Raw genomic sequence first — 17,169 nt, forward strand, 5'->3', positions numbered from 1 at the left:
GGGACCTATGACATGGTGGCTTTGCAGATGCCTGAGGAACGGAATACTCTTTGGGTGCGGAAGAGGGACTGCCTGGCACGGTGGACTCTCGAACGAGGGTGCCAGTGGTCTCGGAACGCTTTCGATACAGAGCTGGAACCAATCAGCAGCACGTAGCATATTTATGTAGCTTCAAGTGGACCGGACGCTTGAAGGACATTGAGACATGTCCTTGCTCCGTAGTGTAATTAACCCGGTTGATGGAGGTTACTGACGATAAAAGCCATTTTTTTCCCAGTGCAGTCGTATTAGCAAATAACGCATTTGTAGAGGTGAACTCATTCCGGCACTGGCAGTGACCATCGAATGCATAGTGCTACATGGATCTGACACTATTGCAAGGTTCATAATTTCTCACCCTCTAGAGTGCACGCAAAACGTTCAGAGCGGTGCATGACCAAAGCACGATGTCATCTGTACTTCCTCCGTAAACCTGCGGGCAACCATGCTTGAACCTGTGCATTAAAACGGTGTCATGAAATGCTTAAACTGCACTGCTTAAGCAACCTTAACACGAAAGATAACCACTCATTACTTATTCACTATTTTACCTTTTCAAAACTGCTTAAGAACACATGAGAAGCGAAAGCACACAATCAATAAACTAAGCGGCAGATATGGGTTTAGTAAGACCGAAGCGACCGCAGTGTGCCTACCGCCGTTTTTTATGCTCACATACGTTGAGGACACAATTACGCAGGTTCCCTTAGCAGACACTTCGACACTCGAAGTCAAATCTTTAGGGGCACTTCTCTCATGAACCGTACCAAATAAACCCGGCGATGATGACCAGTCTCCTTAAAGGGGGCAAAATTAATTATAACAAAGAAAGAAAAAAAACGTCGACGTTTAAGCCTGTTGCGTAAGTTGCGAAATTCTGCAATACCAGGAGTCGCAAGTCATCCGTCGCTAGCACTTGTCGCTTCAGCCCATTCTGCAAGCCGCCTTAATCAGGATTCGCACGCGATGGTGGTATCCGTTCTAGGGTGCGGGCGCAACGGACGGCTGCAGCGTCCAGTGCTTCCACGTCTCCTTCTAGGAGCTTAGTGATGAAAGCCTTCCGTTGTCCACTCTAGGCACTATCAGATGGTTCAATGACGCCAGCGCGTGTGATGTAACCACAGAGAAAATCTGGTCCTGATCTTCCCGGCTTCGCAACGCCAGAGCGCTAGTGGTGGCAGTTGAGCGTTCCCTTACCGTGCCTGTTTTGAGTATGGCTCGCGCGCGCTGTGCGCGGATTTGCAGTCGAGCTGTGATGACGTCAAGAAATGTGACGCCCCACCACGCCAAATTTTCGGCGGCAGTATTAAAAGCTATCACTAACGCCCTACATAAAGAATCAAAACATAAATGTTCTGATGCTATTAAAACAGAATAGCACGTGTACACCCGTAATAAAACAAGCATGCGACAGCACCCGAATGAATATTCGGATGCAAAGAATTTTTTTTTCTTGACCATGCCTACACTGGGCGCATTGCATTTTTCCACCCATAGCATTTCTGCTGAAGAGAAGGGATGCTGAAGAGATTTTCAATCGCTAGTGTCTTCTTTACGCCGGGCGCTGAGACCTGGTTAAGTCGCTAAAAACTCGTATGTTTTTTTCAGGTCATTAAGTAATCCTATCCTATGAAAAGCACTGGAAGCCATCAAACAAACCTTGTTTCATAAAAGTTATTCCACACGCTATTAGTGCATCGTAGTGCACGCATCAAGCATTCCCTGAAATGTTCTGTTTTTTTTTTACGCCACCACCAAAACCGGGCACCCGCTCACTAGCCTCGGTTTGTACCCCTGCTTTAATATGCGGGGCTAATCAAAGTCGACATGGTGAGCACAAACAGCTGTAGCTAACCACTTCGTTTTGTGCGAAGTGCTCATTTCATTTTTTATTTTACTCTCAGAGCCTCCTAGGGAGTGCGTCGAGAACATCGATAGCAGTGCAGGTACGTGACATACTATTTCATCCGCTGACTTTTCTTCGCCTACCACTTCTTAAACTTCTGTAAAAAACTGCTACAAACTAACTGTTACTAAGAGTCATGGGGCTTGTACAAGTATACGCGTCGAGCTCTTCATAATGTTGATGACAATTAAGCAGCAAGTGCTGACCAACCAAACACTATAAAACGGGTCAGCCAATGGCACGTAAAAGCAGTAAAAAAAATTTCGCAGGGTCTTAAGTCATAAAAGTGTGTTCCAGGGCAGTTACTTTCACCGCACCGCACGTGACTACACCAGACGTCGTAACAAGAGAGTCAACAAGACGCATCTCGAAGTCATCTTTAAAAGCGCCTGTTTCTAGTAAGAAGCTATCTGTTCATTTGCCTGGCTTGTGAGCGCTGTCAGATTCCTTTAGAGCAATGTGGCAGTTTGGCCTGGTTGGTTTGTCACGACAGAAGCATACAGTGCACCAGTACACGAGGACTGCCCATTTGTCTCATGTGGCCCAAATGTCGCATGTGACCCAAATGTCGCATGTGTCTTCCTTTCTAAATATCACTCTCTTTACTGTTACCTCTACTGTTATTTTCTCAGTTTTGACTCTACTCATTCATCTTCTTTATATTTTGTGATTTTTTATAGTTTTCCCTGCTCCAACATTACCTTCTCATGGTGAACACTTTTCTTACGGTTTCTGTAGCACTGCATTGGCGTCTTCTCTGTTTACCGCTAACAAATGTTTTAAATAAAACGATGCACTTTGCTCTCTGGGCACTATATTCTCGTTGCTACTTACGCATTCTCTGCTTTACCAGCCACTTGTGACACGCAAACCGATGTCCTCATCCTACTGGATCCTATACCGGGCAACTCCATCTACGATAACTACCAAAAGAAAATTGCCAGGTAAGAAAGCACACGCTCCGGTTCTCGACAAAATTTTTTTTTGGTCTACGAGTTTCTACAAAGCATAGCCACAAAAAAGCCATAAATATTACATGTTTGAATCAAATCCCGCAGTCATAGGAAATTGTTAATAAAGTCGGAAGAGCTGGTAGTCGTATGTGGCATGCGGGATTCAACGTCCCGTAAGGACACGTGGGGGGCTATGAGGGCCGTGAAATCACTGGTGTGAATTTTTGAAGTACACCGCCTGCATGAAATCATTCGTTGCAAATTATTTTTTAAAGCATTGAGATATACATTCATGCGATATCTACAAGTGAACTGCACAGCAGGGCAGGCAATATTCAATTGACAGATGCGGATAGTATAAGGCTAATTAACTAAAATCGGTAATTAGCCCTTTATTATTTGGTCTTCAGAAATGGAGCATATATTTCAAGATTGAAGGCCGTCAAAGTCAAAAGTTGGTTCACTTTTAAACATTTCGGAACCGACAGCGTGGTTCAGGATATGAAACATGAAAAAGCACTGAAAACTGTTTGTGTTGAGTTTGCCCGTTGCAGGTCGATCAAATTACGGTGTAGCTGTGGCACCGTCACATTAATAGGTCAGCATCTGCAATATCGAAAAACCCGTTAATAACATGATACAATTCAGCTGCATACACCACAACAATTTATCTTACATGACTTTAAAAAGGAAAATTTCTAACGAATCAACTGGTAGAGCCTTTTTATTCTTGGGTGTTTTCTTGCCAATTATAAGTTCTTCAGTTACTGCAGTTCTTCAGTCAGGTTGTGTGAAGCAGCCGCTTGCAACTTAACACCAAGCCGGTAAAGTACTGTTAGATATGCCGTTACGAAGAACGATCCTTCCGCCCACAGCCTTAGAGCCGGACTTTGGAGGGAACGCTGGTAATCGCTCACCTTGTGACAATCTAAAACCCTTATCCTTTAAGGCTCAGTGGTTACGGCACTGGGCTGCTGACCCGAAAGACGCGGGTTCGATCCCGGCCGCGACGGCCGAATTTCGATGGAGGTGAAATTCTAGAGGCCCGTGTACTGTGCGATGCCAGTGCACGTTAAAGAACCCCACGTGGTCAAAATTTGCGGAGCCCTTCGGTACGGCGTCCCTCATAGCCTGAGCTGCTTTGGGACGTTAAACCCCAATAAACCATGACCAAACCTTATCCTTTCACTAGTATTGAAACGAATGCGCTTGCGCAGTGTCATGCTCGTGATCAAGAGCGTTGCACATTCTTTTTCCCGCCCTTTCCAGCTACATGTCCGAGAGGCTGCTGAGGACAGGAGGCCGACACACAGCGGTTAGTTTGTCCCCGGCCGCCCTGAGTGAGGACGCCAGTCAGTTGGAGCTTACGTACGACTCCCGTCGGGACGCGCACGCATCACCTTCATGTGCCATCGAGAACATGGCAAAAAAAGGCAATCTTAGAGTTATATTTCTTTTTTTTCTCCCCTGCTGAAAGCGTGCTACCCGTAATTAATCACAAAGGCGCGTCCTTACCATGAAGTAAAAACCAAGCATGAGACCAGCTACAGGTTAAAATAACTTTTTTTTTCGATCATGATGCTTACGTATTTGACGTATGATGGCGTAAAAACCGATTACCTTTAATAAAGCTCGCAGGGCTTATTTTCATTCGTATCAAATCAAATCGATAAAAATTCATGAAGCTTCATCTGCTGCTGACACCTTTATGTGTTACGCCTAAGCACAGTGCGCTTGTTAGTGGTCTATGCTGTTAGTCAAATCACCGCTCTTGTACATGCAAAGTTCACAAAAAAATACAAAAGGAACGAATAAACTAGTGCTGGTGTATTCATACTTATTCTATACTTTTTACAGCGTTAATTTTTCTTTGCACAATAAAATTCGAATATTTACAATAAAGGGCATCGTTTAATGTTCGAATTAAGTACCATCTATACTGCATATACACAACTTCGTGGAAAGAGAAGTACAACGAAGAAAAGAGTAAATGACGAGATGCACTTGGTTTTTTCCCACGAAGATGAGCGCCCTTTCCTCGCTACTTTCAGCAAAAAGAACTGCGAACTCCACTGCAAAACACACTCTCCCAGATATGAAGGGGTTCATTGTTTGGTTTTTTGTTTTCTGTTTGTTCCAAAACTATATCGTTTCTTGCAACACAGGCGACTTTTATAAGCTAAATATGCCTCCAAAATGTGATAAAGAAAATGTTCAGGTGAAGCTTCTTGGGGAAAATAAGTTTTAAAAATGCGCTTCTAGCGAATTTGGCATTCGGAGTACCAGGACATAAATCTGCTAGTTCGTTAGCGTTTAGTGTTAATATGGGCAGCCCGATAGCCTCTGATATTATGCCTCAGAGTCAAAGGTTGCCCACAACCCAAAGTTCTTGAACCTAAACGGGTAATGTCAGCTCGGATGCAACAAACAGCGTCACGCTGCGATGTGTCCCGGCAAGTTCTATCAAAAATCAGAGATCATGAATGTACAGGGTCGGTTAGCAGTTCGCAGACCATAGGGTCTGCTTTCGAGCGCTATAGTAGGGCAGTTACGACATCCTAGAAGTCCGAAATGTCTCTAAAGGATACAAGTATCATTCTCACTTCTGATAATTATGATACCTTTATTACTATTATAAATGGAAGAATATTCCATTGAAAAGCACACCCTATGGCCTGAGAACTTTTGACTTACCCTGTACATACAAACCTTGATAGTACCGCACCAATATAAACCACAATGCTTTTATTCACCGTGCGAAAGCTGCGTCTGAGCGCACAGGCCTGGTATCAGTGAATTCAGGGACAATTTTTGATGCGCAGACATTTCTCGTATATCTCATAAACGAGGAGATTTGCTGCATGCAAAACTTCGTCGATGCCGCGGAGGATCTGCAATCTAGAGACTACATGCATTCGATTCACTCACCTGAACCATGAAAAAAATTACATCATCCTCAGTTTTGTGCGCTGTGTTTGTGCAAGCTATAAGAATAGCTTAGCTGCGCTTTAAAGATGACGCATGGGCGGGCATGTAGCTGCACGGTAATGTCTGAGCGTTGTCACAATTTTACTAATGTAATTTGGTTCCGTTACGCCACGTAACACTTTCAACCCGCAGTACTTTGGCCCATTTCATTGATATGCCGAAAAAAAACCTTACCCTCTTCAACCTCTTTCTCCTGCCTAATTCCATTCTTGAATTAATATGCTTCTGTTTACAGGGTGCGAGCAGTGCACGGAGGTCGATATATGGCGGGCAGTGCACAAGACATGGAATATGCTGAGGCCTCGAGATCGACCGGCATATCCGGCGTCGCCGTCCAAGGTAACGGGACAGGAGCAGGAACATGACGCCCTGTTACGGACGTGGATACTTTTGACTGACATGCATTTTGTGACACAGTTCTATTGATTTATTACAAGCATAGGTGAATCGCAAGCCAAATGCCCTAACTCGGATTAATTTTACGGGCGGGTCAAAGCAGTTTCCCACTCGAAAGCACTTAGGAGCATATAAACATGTGTTCCAGGCCTGCTTTGATAGTGCTCTTACGAATATAATAAGAACAGGTGACACGTTCGCATCACGTTCACTTCGCATGTCTGGCTTCCGCGCACTATCATTTCGCCCCAATTCAGCTCTTGCCATGTTCAAGGGCTACATCCTGCTGTAGCCCAGGATCTATAGCGTTAATGGATCCATGCAGCGGCCTCGGGTCACTTCACAGGCACGGTAATTCCCTACTATACATTCTTTAGGACCCACTCCTGCGGTCGTTGGTTCATGAGTATCCCGTCACCGGGAAGAGCTGATTCGTAGCAAAGGCAGCCCAATGCTTCCAGCTTTAATCACACGGTAAAAATTTAGAGGCACTCATGCATCAACTAAAACAAAAACGCAAGTGCCGACACATCCAGGTTCGTCTCAGCTCACCGCTATCTCACCAGCCTGCGCAAGTTGCTCGCTGCTCCCAGCACACGACGCATACCACGCACACCCATTCGCCCCCGGAATACGCTTCCGCGCCCGCGCCGGCACCCCCCGCTTGTTCTCGTTGACCAACGAAATACCACCGATCCATCGCCACGCCATCTACCAATATTTTTTCAAGGTCGTCACCCTCCAGACAAGCGCTCGCTCCAGGGCCGAGAAACCAGCAGCTACTCTTGCGCCGCAAGCAATTTCGCAATCAAGGTGATCATGTCCGCGGCTCTTTTGGGCCAAAGCTGACAATTCATAGATATCTGGGAGTCCTCATACCATTCTGGAGCAGTGGTACAGCGGTTAAGCGATGCTACACTGTTCCGGCAGGTGACTGTGTCAAACACGGCCTTTGGTCGCGAGAGTTTGCTCGGGGAGAGCAACCTAAGTCTCATAAGCCCCACATGTGTCTGTGGTTGACACGGCCACATGTTGGGCTTATGAGACCTAGGTCGCTCTACACGGCGGAACTCTAGCCTCCAATCATTAACTGCCACTTAAACGATGGGCAGTTTGCTCATAATCCGTTTGACGGGTTGCCACCTATCAGTAAGGGGAGGTTGTGATGACGTCACAAGGTCACGTAGCCTAGATGACACGTGGGCCACCTGCTTTGTTTTTGTGGTCATATTTGCTTAGGCCGCCGATGACAACGCCATGTTTTCCGTTGAAGGGGACCCTTGATGTTATCGCGTCAAAATTATTGCATTCTATGTTCGAAGCCGGCTACACCTTCACTCGTTATGAGGGCACAGCCACAAAGAGTGAACATGACGTCGAAAGTGATATAGTTAGCTCTGTTCAGTCTGCCCAAATAGTATCCACGTTCAAAAGTATTCCAGAAAAGGCAGAGTATTGATGATAACGTAAAAAAACGATAAGAAATCCACAAATGTTCAAGGCATTGCATACACCGCATGCATCTAACACCAGGCGTAGGTAACCATGACATGCACACGCCCATAAACCACACTTCGTTCACAGGTTCAAGAAGAACAGATACACCCAAATCAGTTTATGATCACTTATGCTCGTGTTTCTCTCCCTTCTATCGCTGTTGTTTTGGTCGCCATATTTAAAAACTGCTTGTCGGTTGGAAAAAACGAACGTATCATACAAAGGTTGCAAAGTATTTCGGCACTGTATATGATGTCACAAGGGAAAAAAACGAGAACTATGTAATGCTCTCTCTAGCGCAGCACAGCTACGGAGATAATCTAAACTTCTCTCTTCTTAAACATATGCTAGATAAAAATAAATGGAATAAACAACACGGTTTACCGGTCCCGCATCTCTCGAAACGGCTCAGCGTAGGCGGTTGAAAGGGAAGCGTTCCTTGAGAAGGCTCAAGGCTCTCGAGTTGAATTTTTGGAATATAAGGTACCGATAGGACCACCTTCCGTTCTTGCTTCAAAAGTTTGCTTCAATGAGCAAGAATTTCATACAGTGTCGTACTATGAGGTGGTATGGTAATATCAGCATACTGTGAGCAAAATACTCACAGCAGAGTGTGGTGCACTGAACATTTTGATGGTTTCTGTCACCCAAGCAGTGACTGCGCTATCGACAAACTAACGGGCCCGTTTCAACCATTGCTCTCAGGTGATCGTCTACTTCAAGTTCAGCTCCTTCAGGGCGGCCATACAGGACGTGCATACGGTGGTTCAACAGCTACGCAGAGACCACAGCGGTAAGAACCTCCTATGGGCCCAAGTATCATGTCGAAGGGGGGCAGAGAACGGAAGGGTTTGATATTGCCGCAACGCATTACTGGCGCCGCCTAGTAGTCGCGCTCAGGAGGCTGGCGCGCGCTCTTCTTCGCCCGTGAGCTCGCTCGCTAGTCGGTTAGCCGGCCGGGCCGTTTCCGCTGGCGCTTGGACGTTGTGGCAAATACAAACCTGCCTACCTGCTTCTGTGACATTTTGGTGGAGGTGCTGGGTACATCCCATGTCCGAAGAGCTTTTGGGTGCCTCCGAAGCCCCGCTACACACCGTGGACACACCTGTGCACAAGGCCAGCCGCCGCTTGAGAGGCTTAGCTCCCGAGTGTGGTCCCCTTCTTTCCTTACCGCGAACCATGACGACTACAGAGGCAAGCCAGCCCGTTCACCTTGCAGTGAGTGCCCAGTCGCTGTTCTTCCATGCTCCGCGTATGCCCACGCCGTTCCATGGCGACAAATTTGAGGATGTTGAGGACTGGTTGACCAACTACGACCGGGTCGCTGCGTTTAATGCGTGGGACGAGGAGCGAAAGTTGCGGAACATTTATTTTTCACTTGAAGACGCCGCCAAGATGTGGTTCGAAAACCACGAGGCTACCATCACCACCTGGCAAGATTTCCGGCAAAAGCTGCTCAGCACATTCGGCAACGACGCAAGAAAAGAGATGGCTGAACTGGCTCTACAGTCCCGAGCGCAGCGGCCCAATGAGAGCGTCGCCATGTTTGTAGAAGAAATGACTCGGCTTTTCAACCACGCGGATCCGTCCATGTCGGAGGCAAAGAAGGTGCGCCATCTTATGCGTGGCGTTAAAGAACAGATCTTCGTCGGCCTTGTACGTGACCCTCCATGTACTGTGGCTGATTTTAAGAGGGAGGCGACAAGTATGGAGCGTGCCCTACAACAGCGATTCGTACAATTTGATCGTTCTGCGAACATCACTGCTGTGGACTTCCGCTTGCCGATGAACGACAACGAGAGTGGCGCCCTTCGCGAGCTTGTCCGAAGCATCGTACGTGAAGACCTTCAAAAGCTGCCCTTCCTCGAGCAACACCCGCGTGTTGGAGGCATCTCGGATGTTATACGTGAAGAGCTCCGGCAAGCAGTGCCATCAATGCCATCCCCCCAGCCGCCTGCGCCGCACTTCATGTCCTACAGCGACGCGTTGCGTACCCCTGCGCCAGCACCGCCGGCACCCTACACGCCCGCTCCTCTCGTCCGTCCTGCACCCCGACATCCAGCTCCGGCTGATGCGCCCGACACTCGACCGCCCGTTCGCAAAGCACACGTGTGGCGTACGCCGAACAATCTACCTCTGTGCTTCCACTGCGGCGAAGCCGGACACGTACTGCGCCACTGTCCATACCGTCGGATGGGCTTGCGCGGATTCTCACCGGATGCCCCTCGGCCGCGCTATGGTGAACGACCTCGGGACATCGACCAGTACCTCAGCGCCACCGTCCCACCTCCGTCCCCACCGGGACGCCAGTCCAGGTCGCCATTGCCGCGACAGTTTTCCCCCAACCGGCGTACTTCCTTCAGGCAGTCCCCAAGTCCGCGCCGGGAAAACTGAGGACGGCGACTCTCGGAGGTAGAGCCGCCGTCGATGAGCACTGCGACCAACATCCTCCATTCGCCGATCCGATCAAACATTCCGACCTCCGACCCCCCGCATCGACCAGCAGTCCGACCACTTTCCGACGGTCGCCGCAGTTTTCCTCCGACGCCCCCAATCGACGCACCGAACGACCAACGAGTCCGACGACCTCCCGACGATCACAGAAGCTTACCTTCGACGCCGCGCTTCGACGCACTGAACGACCCGTCAGTCCGACGATCCGTGATACGGCGCACTTCGTCGACGGTGAGCTTCTTTCCGCTGAGATACCGATCGCCGTTGACAACCACCATACGACTGCCCTTGTAGATACCGGCGCTGATTTTTGCGTTATGGGTCGTAGCCTTGCTACAATCCTACGCAAAGTTCTGACTCCTTGGCACGGCGCGCCGATAAGGACAGCCGGAGGGCATGTGCTGACGCCGCTAGGAGTGTGCTCCGCCCGAGTCGAGATTCGCCACGTAACTTTCTCTTGTTGCTTTGCTGTGCTGGCGGAGTGCTCCAAGGACCTGATCCTCGGTCTTGATTTTCTTCGAGAAAACGGCGCAATCATCAACCTCCGTGACCTCATGGTGACTTTTTCGACCCAGCGCGCAGTTTCCGACGACTACACAGCAGACAGGCCAGTTTTCCGGGTATGCGATGATCATGTCACACTACCTCCACGCACCAGCATGTTTGTTACAGTGCACTGCGACAACCCCCCCGCCCTTCAAGGCCTCGCGGAAATGAATGTGAATTTATTGTTTAGCCTACAAATCTGCGTCGCTCGTGGGGTCTTTTCCTTGAGTAATAACCGAACTGAACTGCTTTTAACGAACTTTAGCGCCGAATACCGCCATTTACCGCAAGGGGCAGCCATCGCCTACTTTGATGAAGTCGGCGAGCCCTCAGCCCACTGCGCCCTATCGTTGCTCACCAAGAACCCTCCCGAGAGCACTGCCCATACAGTTCGAACTGACGTGAATCCTGCTTTGCCTTTTGACCGGAAACGCCGCCTTCAAGCAATTCTTGATTCTTACCATGACTGCTTTGCCGTCACGTCCAAGGTGGGACAGACGTCAGTAGCAAAGCATCGCATTATAGTTGACCCCACCGAACGCCCTATCCGCCAACACCCCTACCGAGTGTCGACTAAGGAACGCGAGGCTATTCGGGCGCAAGTTGATGAAATGCTTCGCGATGATTTGATCCAACCGTCCACAAGCCCATGGGCCTCGCCTGTTGTGCTGGTCGCTAAAAAGGATGGAACACTCAGATTCTGCGTCGACTACAGGAGGCTCAACAAAATTACAAAAAAAGACGTCTACCCACTGCCTCGAATCGACGACTCGTTCGACCGACTCCGCCATGCCCGATACTTTTCATCGCTCGATCTACGCAGTGGCTATTGGCAGATCGAAGTCGATGAATGTGATCGTGAAAAGACGGCGTTCATTACTCCTGACGGCCTCTACGAATTTAAGGTGCTTCCCTTTGGTTTGTGCTCCGCCCCCGCGACCTTCCAAAGAATGATGGACACTGTCCTAGCTGGCCTCAAATGGCAGACGTGCCTCGTCTACCTTGACGACGTCGTCATTTTCTCTGCGACTTACGACGAGCATCTCCAGCGCTTGACGGCCGTCCTAAATGCCATCCGCGCGGCCGGCCTCTCACTAAAACCGGAAAAATGCCACTTTGCATTCCAACAGCTGAAGTTTCTGGGCCATGTCGTCAGCGCTGAGGGTATTACCCTGATCCAGAGAAGACGGCTGCCGTAGCTGCTTTCCCGACTCCTACTGATAAAAGTTCTGTTCGACGGTTTTTGGGCCTCTGTGCATATTACAGACGCTTTGTCCATGACTTCTCCCGGATAGCCGAACCACTGACTCGTCTGACAAAGGACGACCAACCTCTCATCTGGGCTGACGAGCAGCAAAGGGCTTTCGAGGAGCTTCGCACACGCCTTCAAACAACGCCCATACTTGGCCACTTCGACGAGGAGGCGGATACAGCATTGCATACCGACGCCAGTAACGTTGGCCTCGGAGCAGTTCTCGTTCAGTGGCAAGATGGTGCTGAGCGGGTCATTGCTTACGCCAGTCGCACCCTCTCTCGTGCCGAAGCGAATTATTCTACTACCGAAAAGGAGTGCCTTGCAATTGTCTGGGCGGTGACAAAATTTCGGCCGTATTTGTATGGTCGGCCGTTTAGAGTGGTCAGTGATCACCACTCTCTCTGCTGGCCGCTTAGCCCGCTGGAGTCTCCGCTTGCAGGAGTTCGACGTCACTATTGTGTACAAGTCCGGCAAGAAACACAGTGACGCTGACTGTCTATCCCGAGCCCCTATCCCGTGTTCTTCACCTGAAACAGATGACTCCGTTTTTCTCGGCGCTCTCACGACGCCTGATCTCGCTCAACAACAGCGAGATGACACCGAACTGCGGCCCCTCATCGATTACCTCGAGGGAACCGCCTCATCGCCACCTCGCCTTTTTACGCGTGGCCTGTCGTCGTTCTGCTTGCGGGACGGCGTCCTTTACAAGAAAAACTACGCTTCCACAGACATTCGGTACCTGCTGGTGGTCCCAACGCCGCTCCGTCCCGACGTTTTGCAGGCATGCCACGACGAGCTTTCTGCCGGCCATCTCGGTTTCTCACGGACCTTGGCTCACGTACGACAAAAATACTACTGGCCCAAGCTTGCTGCTATTGTCCGGCGCTATGTTAAGACGTGCCGTGATTGCCAACGTCGGAAGACGCCGCCTGTCAAGCCGGCCGGTCTGCTGCAGCCTATTGGTCCTCCTCGGGTACCCTTTCACCAAGTCGGTATGGACTTGCTCGGGCCGTTTCCTACGTCATCTTTGGGCAACCGCTACATTATAGTCGCCACTGATTACATCACCCGTTATTGTGAAACCAAAGCTCTTCCCAGCGGCACTTCTACTGATATTGCGAACTTTTTCATCTTTAACCTAGTCCTCCGTCATGGTGCCCCTGCGGTCGTTTTAACTGACAGAGGCACTGCATTTACTTCAGCTCTCACCCACGAAGTTATGCGGCTCAGTGGCACTTGTCATCGCAGAACAACAGCTTACCATCCTCAGACGAATGGCCTTACTGAGCGACTCAATAAGACCATCGCCGATATGCTTTCAATGTACGTCGACGAAGACCATAAGAACTGGGACCAGGTACTACCGTATGCAACATTTGCGTATAATACCGCAGTCCAGGAAACGACCCGCTTCACCCCGTTTCGTTTGGTGTACGGTCGCGAAGCCGTTACCATGCTGGATGCAATGTTACTGCCCGATGTCGCCCTTCCATCGGTTGCCGGCGCTGCCCAATTTGTCCAGCGCACTGAGGCCGCCCGTCAGCTTGCTCGAACGAGACTCCGGACGCAGCAGGTTAAAGACGCTCAACGCTATAACCTTCGTCACAGGGAGGTGATTTACAACCCTGGCGATAAAGTCTGGGTGTGGGTTCCTGTTCGCCAGCGGGGTCGCTCTGAGAAGCTTCTGCGCCGCTACTTCGGCCCGTACGAAGTGCTGCGCAAACTCAGCGACGTCACCTACGAAGTGATTCCGCAAGGAACTGTTCGTACGTCCCGACGGCAAACACAGTCGGAAGTCGTACACGTTGCCCGGATGAAGCCCTTCCACGCCCGCTAGGTCAAGCCTACGGTTCTGCTTGACCTCGCCACGCAGCATCGGGACGATGCTTTTTCCACCGGGAGGGGCAATGCCGCAACGCATTACTGGCGCCGCCTAGTAGTCGCGCTCAGGAGGCTGGCGCGCGCTCTTCTTCGCCCGTGAGCTCGCTCGCTAGTCGGTTAGCCGGCCGGGCCGTTTCCGCTGGCGCTTGGACGTTGTGGCAAATACAAACCTGCCTACCTGCTTCTGTGACAATATTAATATATGTCCTAGTGCCTTCACTAGCCGATACTGGCCAGAAGCACAAAATAACTTCTACGTTTTAGAGACTGCGTGCCGGAGGGTCATGTCTCCGAAAGAGACAAAACCCAATAACTTTCCTCACTCGGAATGGGCACCTAAAGAGCCCTGTTAGAGTAGAGTAAATGATTGAAGGGAGAGGAAAGAGGAAGACTTTGGAGATAGAGACTACACAAGGCCTATAAGCGAGGATGCCTAAAAGGCATTTGTGTTCGGGCCAATGGTGTCGCAAGAAACCAAGCGCCAGCAAAATGCAGACGCCCTGTGTCGGCACTGCATGAATCTTGTTCTCTGGCAGCATACATCTTCTATACATAGGTGGCTATCACAAAGGCCACGTTTGCACTTGGATGGATACGGGAAAGCTGGAGTAACCTCGCAGGTTAACAACGACAATCGCAACACAAGGCAAAAACAGGGGCGCGACTAGCAACTAATGCTACACAAGTTATTTGCTATGAGTCTCAACTCGCATTGCTTCACTTGTGTTGTCGCTATGTGCATTGCATTCTCCGAACTGCATTGGACTCACTCACAATCTTTTAAATGTTTTTTCGGTCCCCATCACGTGTATTTACAGTGCGCTGAGCTCTCCCTCTGCCCACCTGCAGGACATTGAAGTTGTTCACTTCACTTTAAAACTTTACCGCATTCGCCTCTGTTGTACTTACAATTCACTGACCTTATTAATTAATTCCTTCTACCTATTTATTTTCTGCATCCTTTTCATTGCGCCTTTCTCTCCCGAAAGCCCTCCTCAACATAGAGCAGCGCCTTCTCCTCCTTTTTTCTCTATTCATTCCTTTTCTTTCTCACTTCTCACCTAAACTCACTTTGCAGAAGTAGTTCGTCGGCACATCGTTCTCGACAAACCCGATGCCACGAACGCCAGCATAGCTTCGGCGCCGAACGAACGGGCAGCAAGCTTCGTGGTGAACGCGCCTTGGATGTGCGCTGCGTTGTTCGCCGCTCACCGCGTGATTCCTGCGTCCACGCACGCCCCCACTGCGCCCAAACCAGACGAGCGGGAGCCGCTGCCGTCGCGCGGTACTCGCTGGGGCAGTGGCATACATTGCGAGGAGGAGGAGGAGGAGGAGGAGGAGGAGGAGGAGGAGGAGGGAGTGGTTTTAGTGGGCGCCGGCTCATGGCACTATGTGCGCGCCAAGTGAAGAGGAAAAGTAGCGGAAACGCACTTTTCTATTCCCTTAACTGCGACTTCTGTAATTTGCATGCTCATAATTACTAATATGCACCGCAGCACATGTCCCTAAAGCACCCTTCTAAGACAACACCGAATTCACTAGACGCGCCTTTGTTCATTCCAAACCACGTCTTTGCAGTCAATAAAACAACGACATAGTTTGAAAGGAACAAAGGCGCGTCTAGTGATTTTGTTTTGGGATGTGCTGCAGAGGACTCTACAGAAAGATTTTCTCCTAAATTCCTACACTGTGCGCTAGGTTGTTGTTTCCCAACCTGACTCGAAACCCTATGATATGATTTGGCCTTTGGAAAACCTGGACGCAACACCGCAACGCTGAACCTGTTGTTCCACCCAGAATTCATTTCAGCCGAATTTCGCTGCAGGTAACGGACATTTACAAAGAATTGGACTTTTTACTGGATTGGTTTCCTCTTCTGATGGGCTGTATAACTTTGCCGCCCTGTTAGTTGTGTTATGTTTTTTATCATGTTTGTGCCGCGTAGCGCCTACCTAGGTGCTCTGTAAATAGTTTTTTTGTGTGTGTATACGCACACACATATATATGTATATATATATCCTTTCTGTACATAACCATGTAGAATAAATACCATGAAAGAAAAAATAATTGTTCTTTCCAAATCATGCAGCTGGCGTGGTGACGTGGTTAGCGTGCTCGTCTCGCACTCCGGTGACCTTCGTTCGATTCCCAACTCGACCAGTTACCTACTCGGTTTTATTTATTAATGCTTCTGCGATTTTTCGACGTCGACGACGACACCGGCTTTTCTGCGACAGGGGGCCCTTAACGCTACGGCGTTAAAGTATGTGTATTGTTGAGCAACTGTGGAAATATCTATCCTATTATAACCCTACTTTCTTTTTGAAACGCAAAGGGTTATTTCCAGAAGCGAATTGTGTACTTTTGCAAGCGGGTTTTTGCCCATGGAGTTGAGTGGTGCCAGACATTTTTTTTACCAAATTCATGGAAGTCGATTCTTTGATTTCTCTGTTCTCCAGTTCAGTTCTTGCGTTGCCCTGCTTCCGCAGTCCTCATTATGCTACTCTGCTTTCTTCCCAGACCTAAAGGTGTTCACTGTTGGCCCTAGGACAGACATCCTACGCGCCTTCAAGCAAGGCCCCCAAGATGCTGTTGTTGTCATCCCAAATTCTATGGATGACATCCTGCTGAGGCAGATATCACGCGAGCTCGCCGAAGAGGTTTGCCAAGGTTCGCCACTTGCTCCTCATTCAGAGTTTACATGTCTGCTCTACACACAAAAAAACTTGCTGCAAAACAATTCGTGAACAGGCGATATACAACGGGGTGTGGCAAAGCACAAGAAAGGACTATTTGTCCGTGCCTCCAGGTGCTCATAACATACAGTTCGAATGGTAAACGGCTGAGAAGTACCATCTTGATTTTAAGTTAGGTCTCCTAGCTGTGCCCTTTACCGTACAATCAGCTTGAACTCAAGGCGACAGGCGACGCGGTATCACCTGATTAACTCTTTTATGAGTAAAATACGTGAAGTGCAAATTGTGGGGCTTAGCATCCCGAAGTGACGCCGCATACGCTCTGAGAGACGCCATAGTGGAGGGCCCCGAATGAGTTTAGCCCATGTCGGCTTCTTTAACTGGGTCATTATTTGTTTTTAAGGCGAGAAAACAGAACACAAGCATGAAGGTAGACAACACGACGAAGCGCCTTTGTGTTTCGTGTTTTATTCTGTTTTCGCGCCTTAAAAAATTAAGAACAAACCGGAACCCAAAAACCCAACAGCAAGTTCTCTTATGTATTTACCTTCCGCTGAC

At 49.2% G+C, this 17,169-nt stretch overlaps 1 protein-coding gene across 1 annotated transcript in view; it reads left to right on the plus strand.

The window, feature by feature from the left end:
- The window catches only part of LOC149343422 (uncharacterized), a 67,243-nt gene that overhangs the window by 3,047 nt on the left and 47,027 nt on the right, over positions 1-17,169 (plus strand). Inside the window, exons 5-10 of the mRNA XM_089546964.1 lie at positions 1,944-1,985; positions 2,799-2,889; positions 4,168-4,250; positions 6,122-6,225; positions 8,485-8,572; positions 16,436-16,585. Of these exons, the coding sequence (XP_089403090.1) occupies positions 1,944-1,985; positions 2,799-2,889; positions 4,168-4,250; positions 6,122-6,225; positions 8,485-8,572; positions 16,436-16,585 (558 nt within the window). The remainder of the gene's footprint in view (positions 1-1,943; positions 1,986-2,798; positions 2,890-4,167; positions 4,251-6,121; positions 6,226-8,484; positions 8,573-16,435; positions 16,586-17,169) is intronic.

This window comes from Amblyomma mixtum, chromosome 5, assembly GCF_055824585.1.
Source record: "Amblyomma mixtum isolate Tamu chromosome 5, ASM5582458v1, whole genome shotgun sequence".
In the NCBI taxonomy this organism is placed as follows: domain Eukaryota; kingdom Metazoa; phylum Arthropoda; class Arachnida; order Ixodida; family Ixodidae; genus Amblyomma; species Amblyomma mixtum.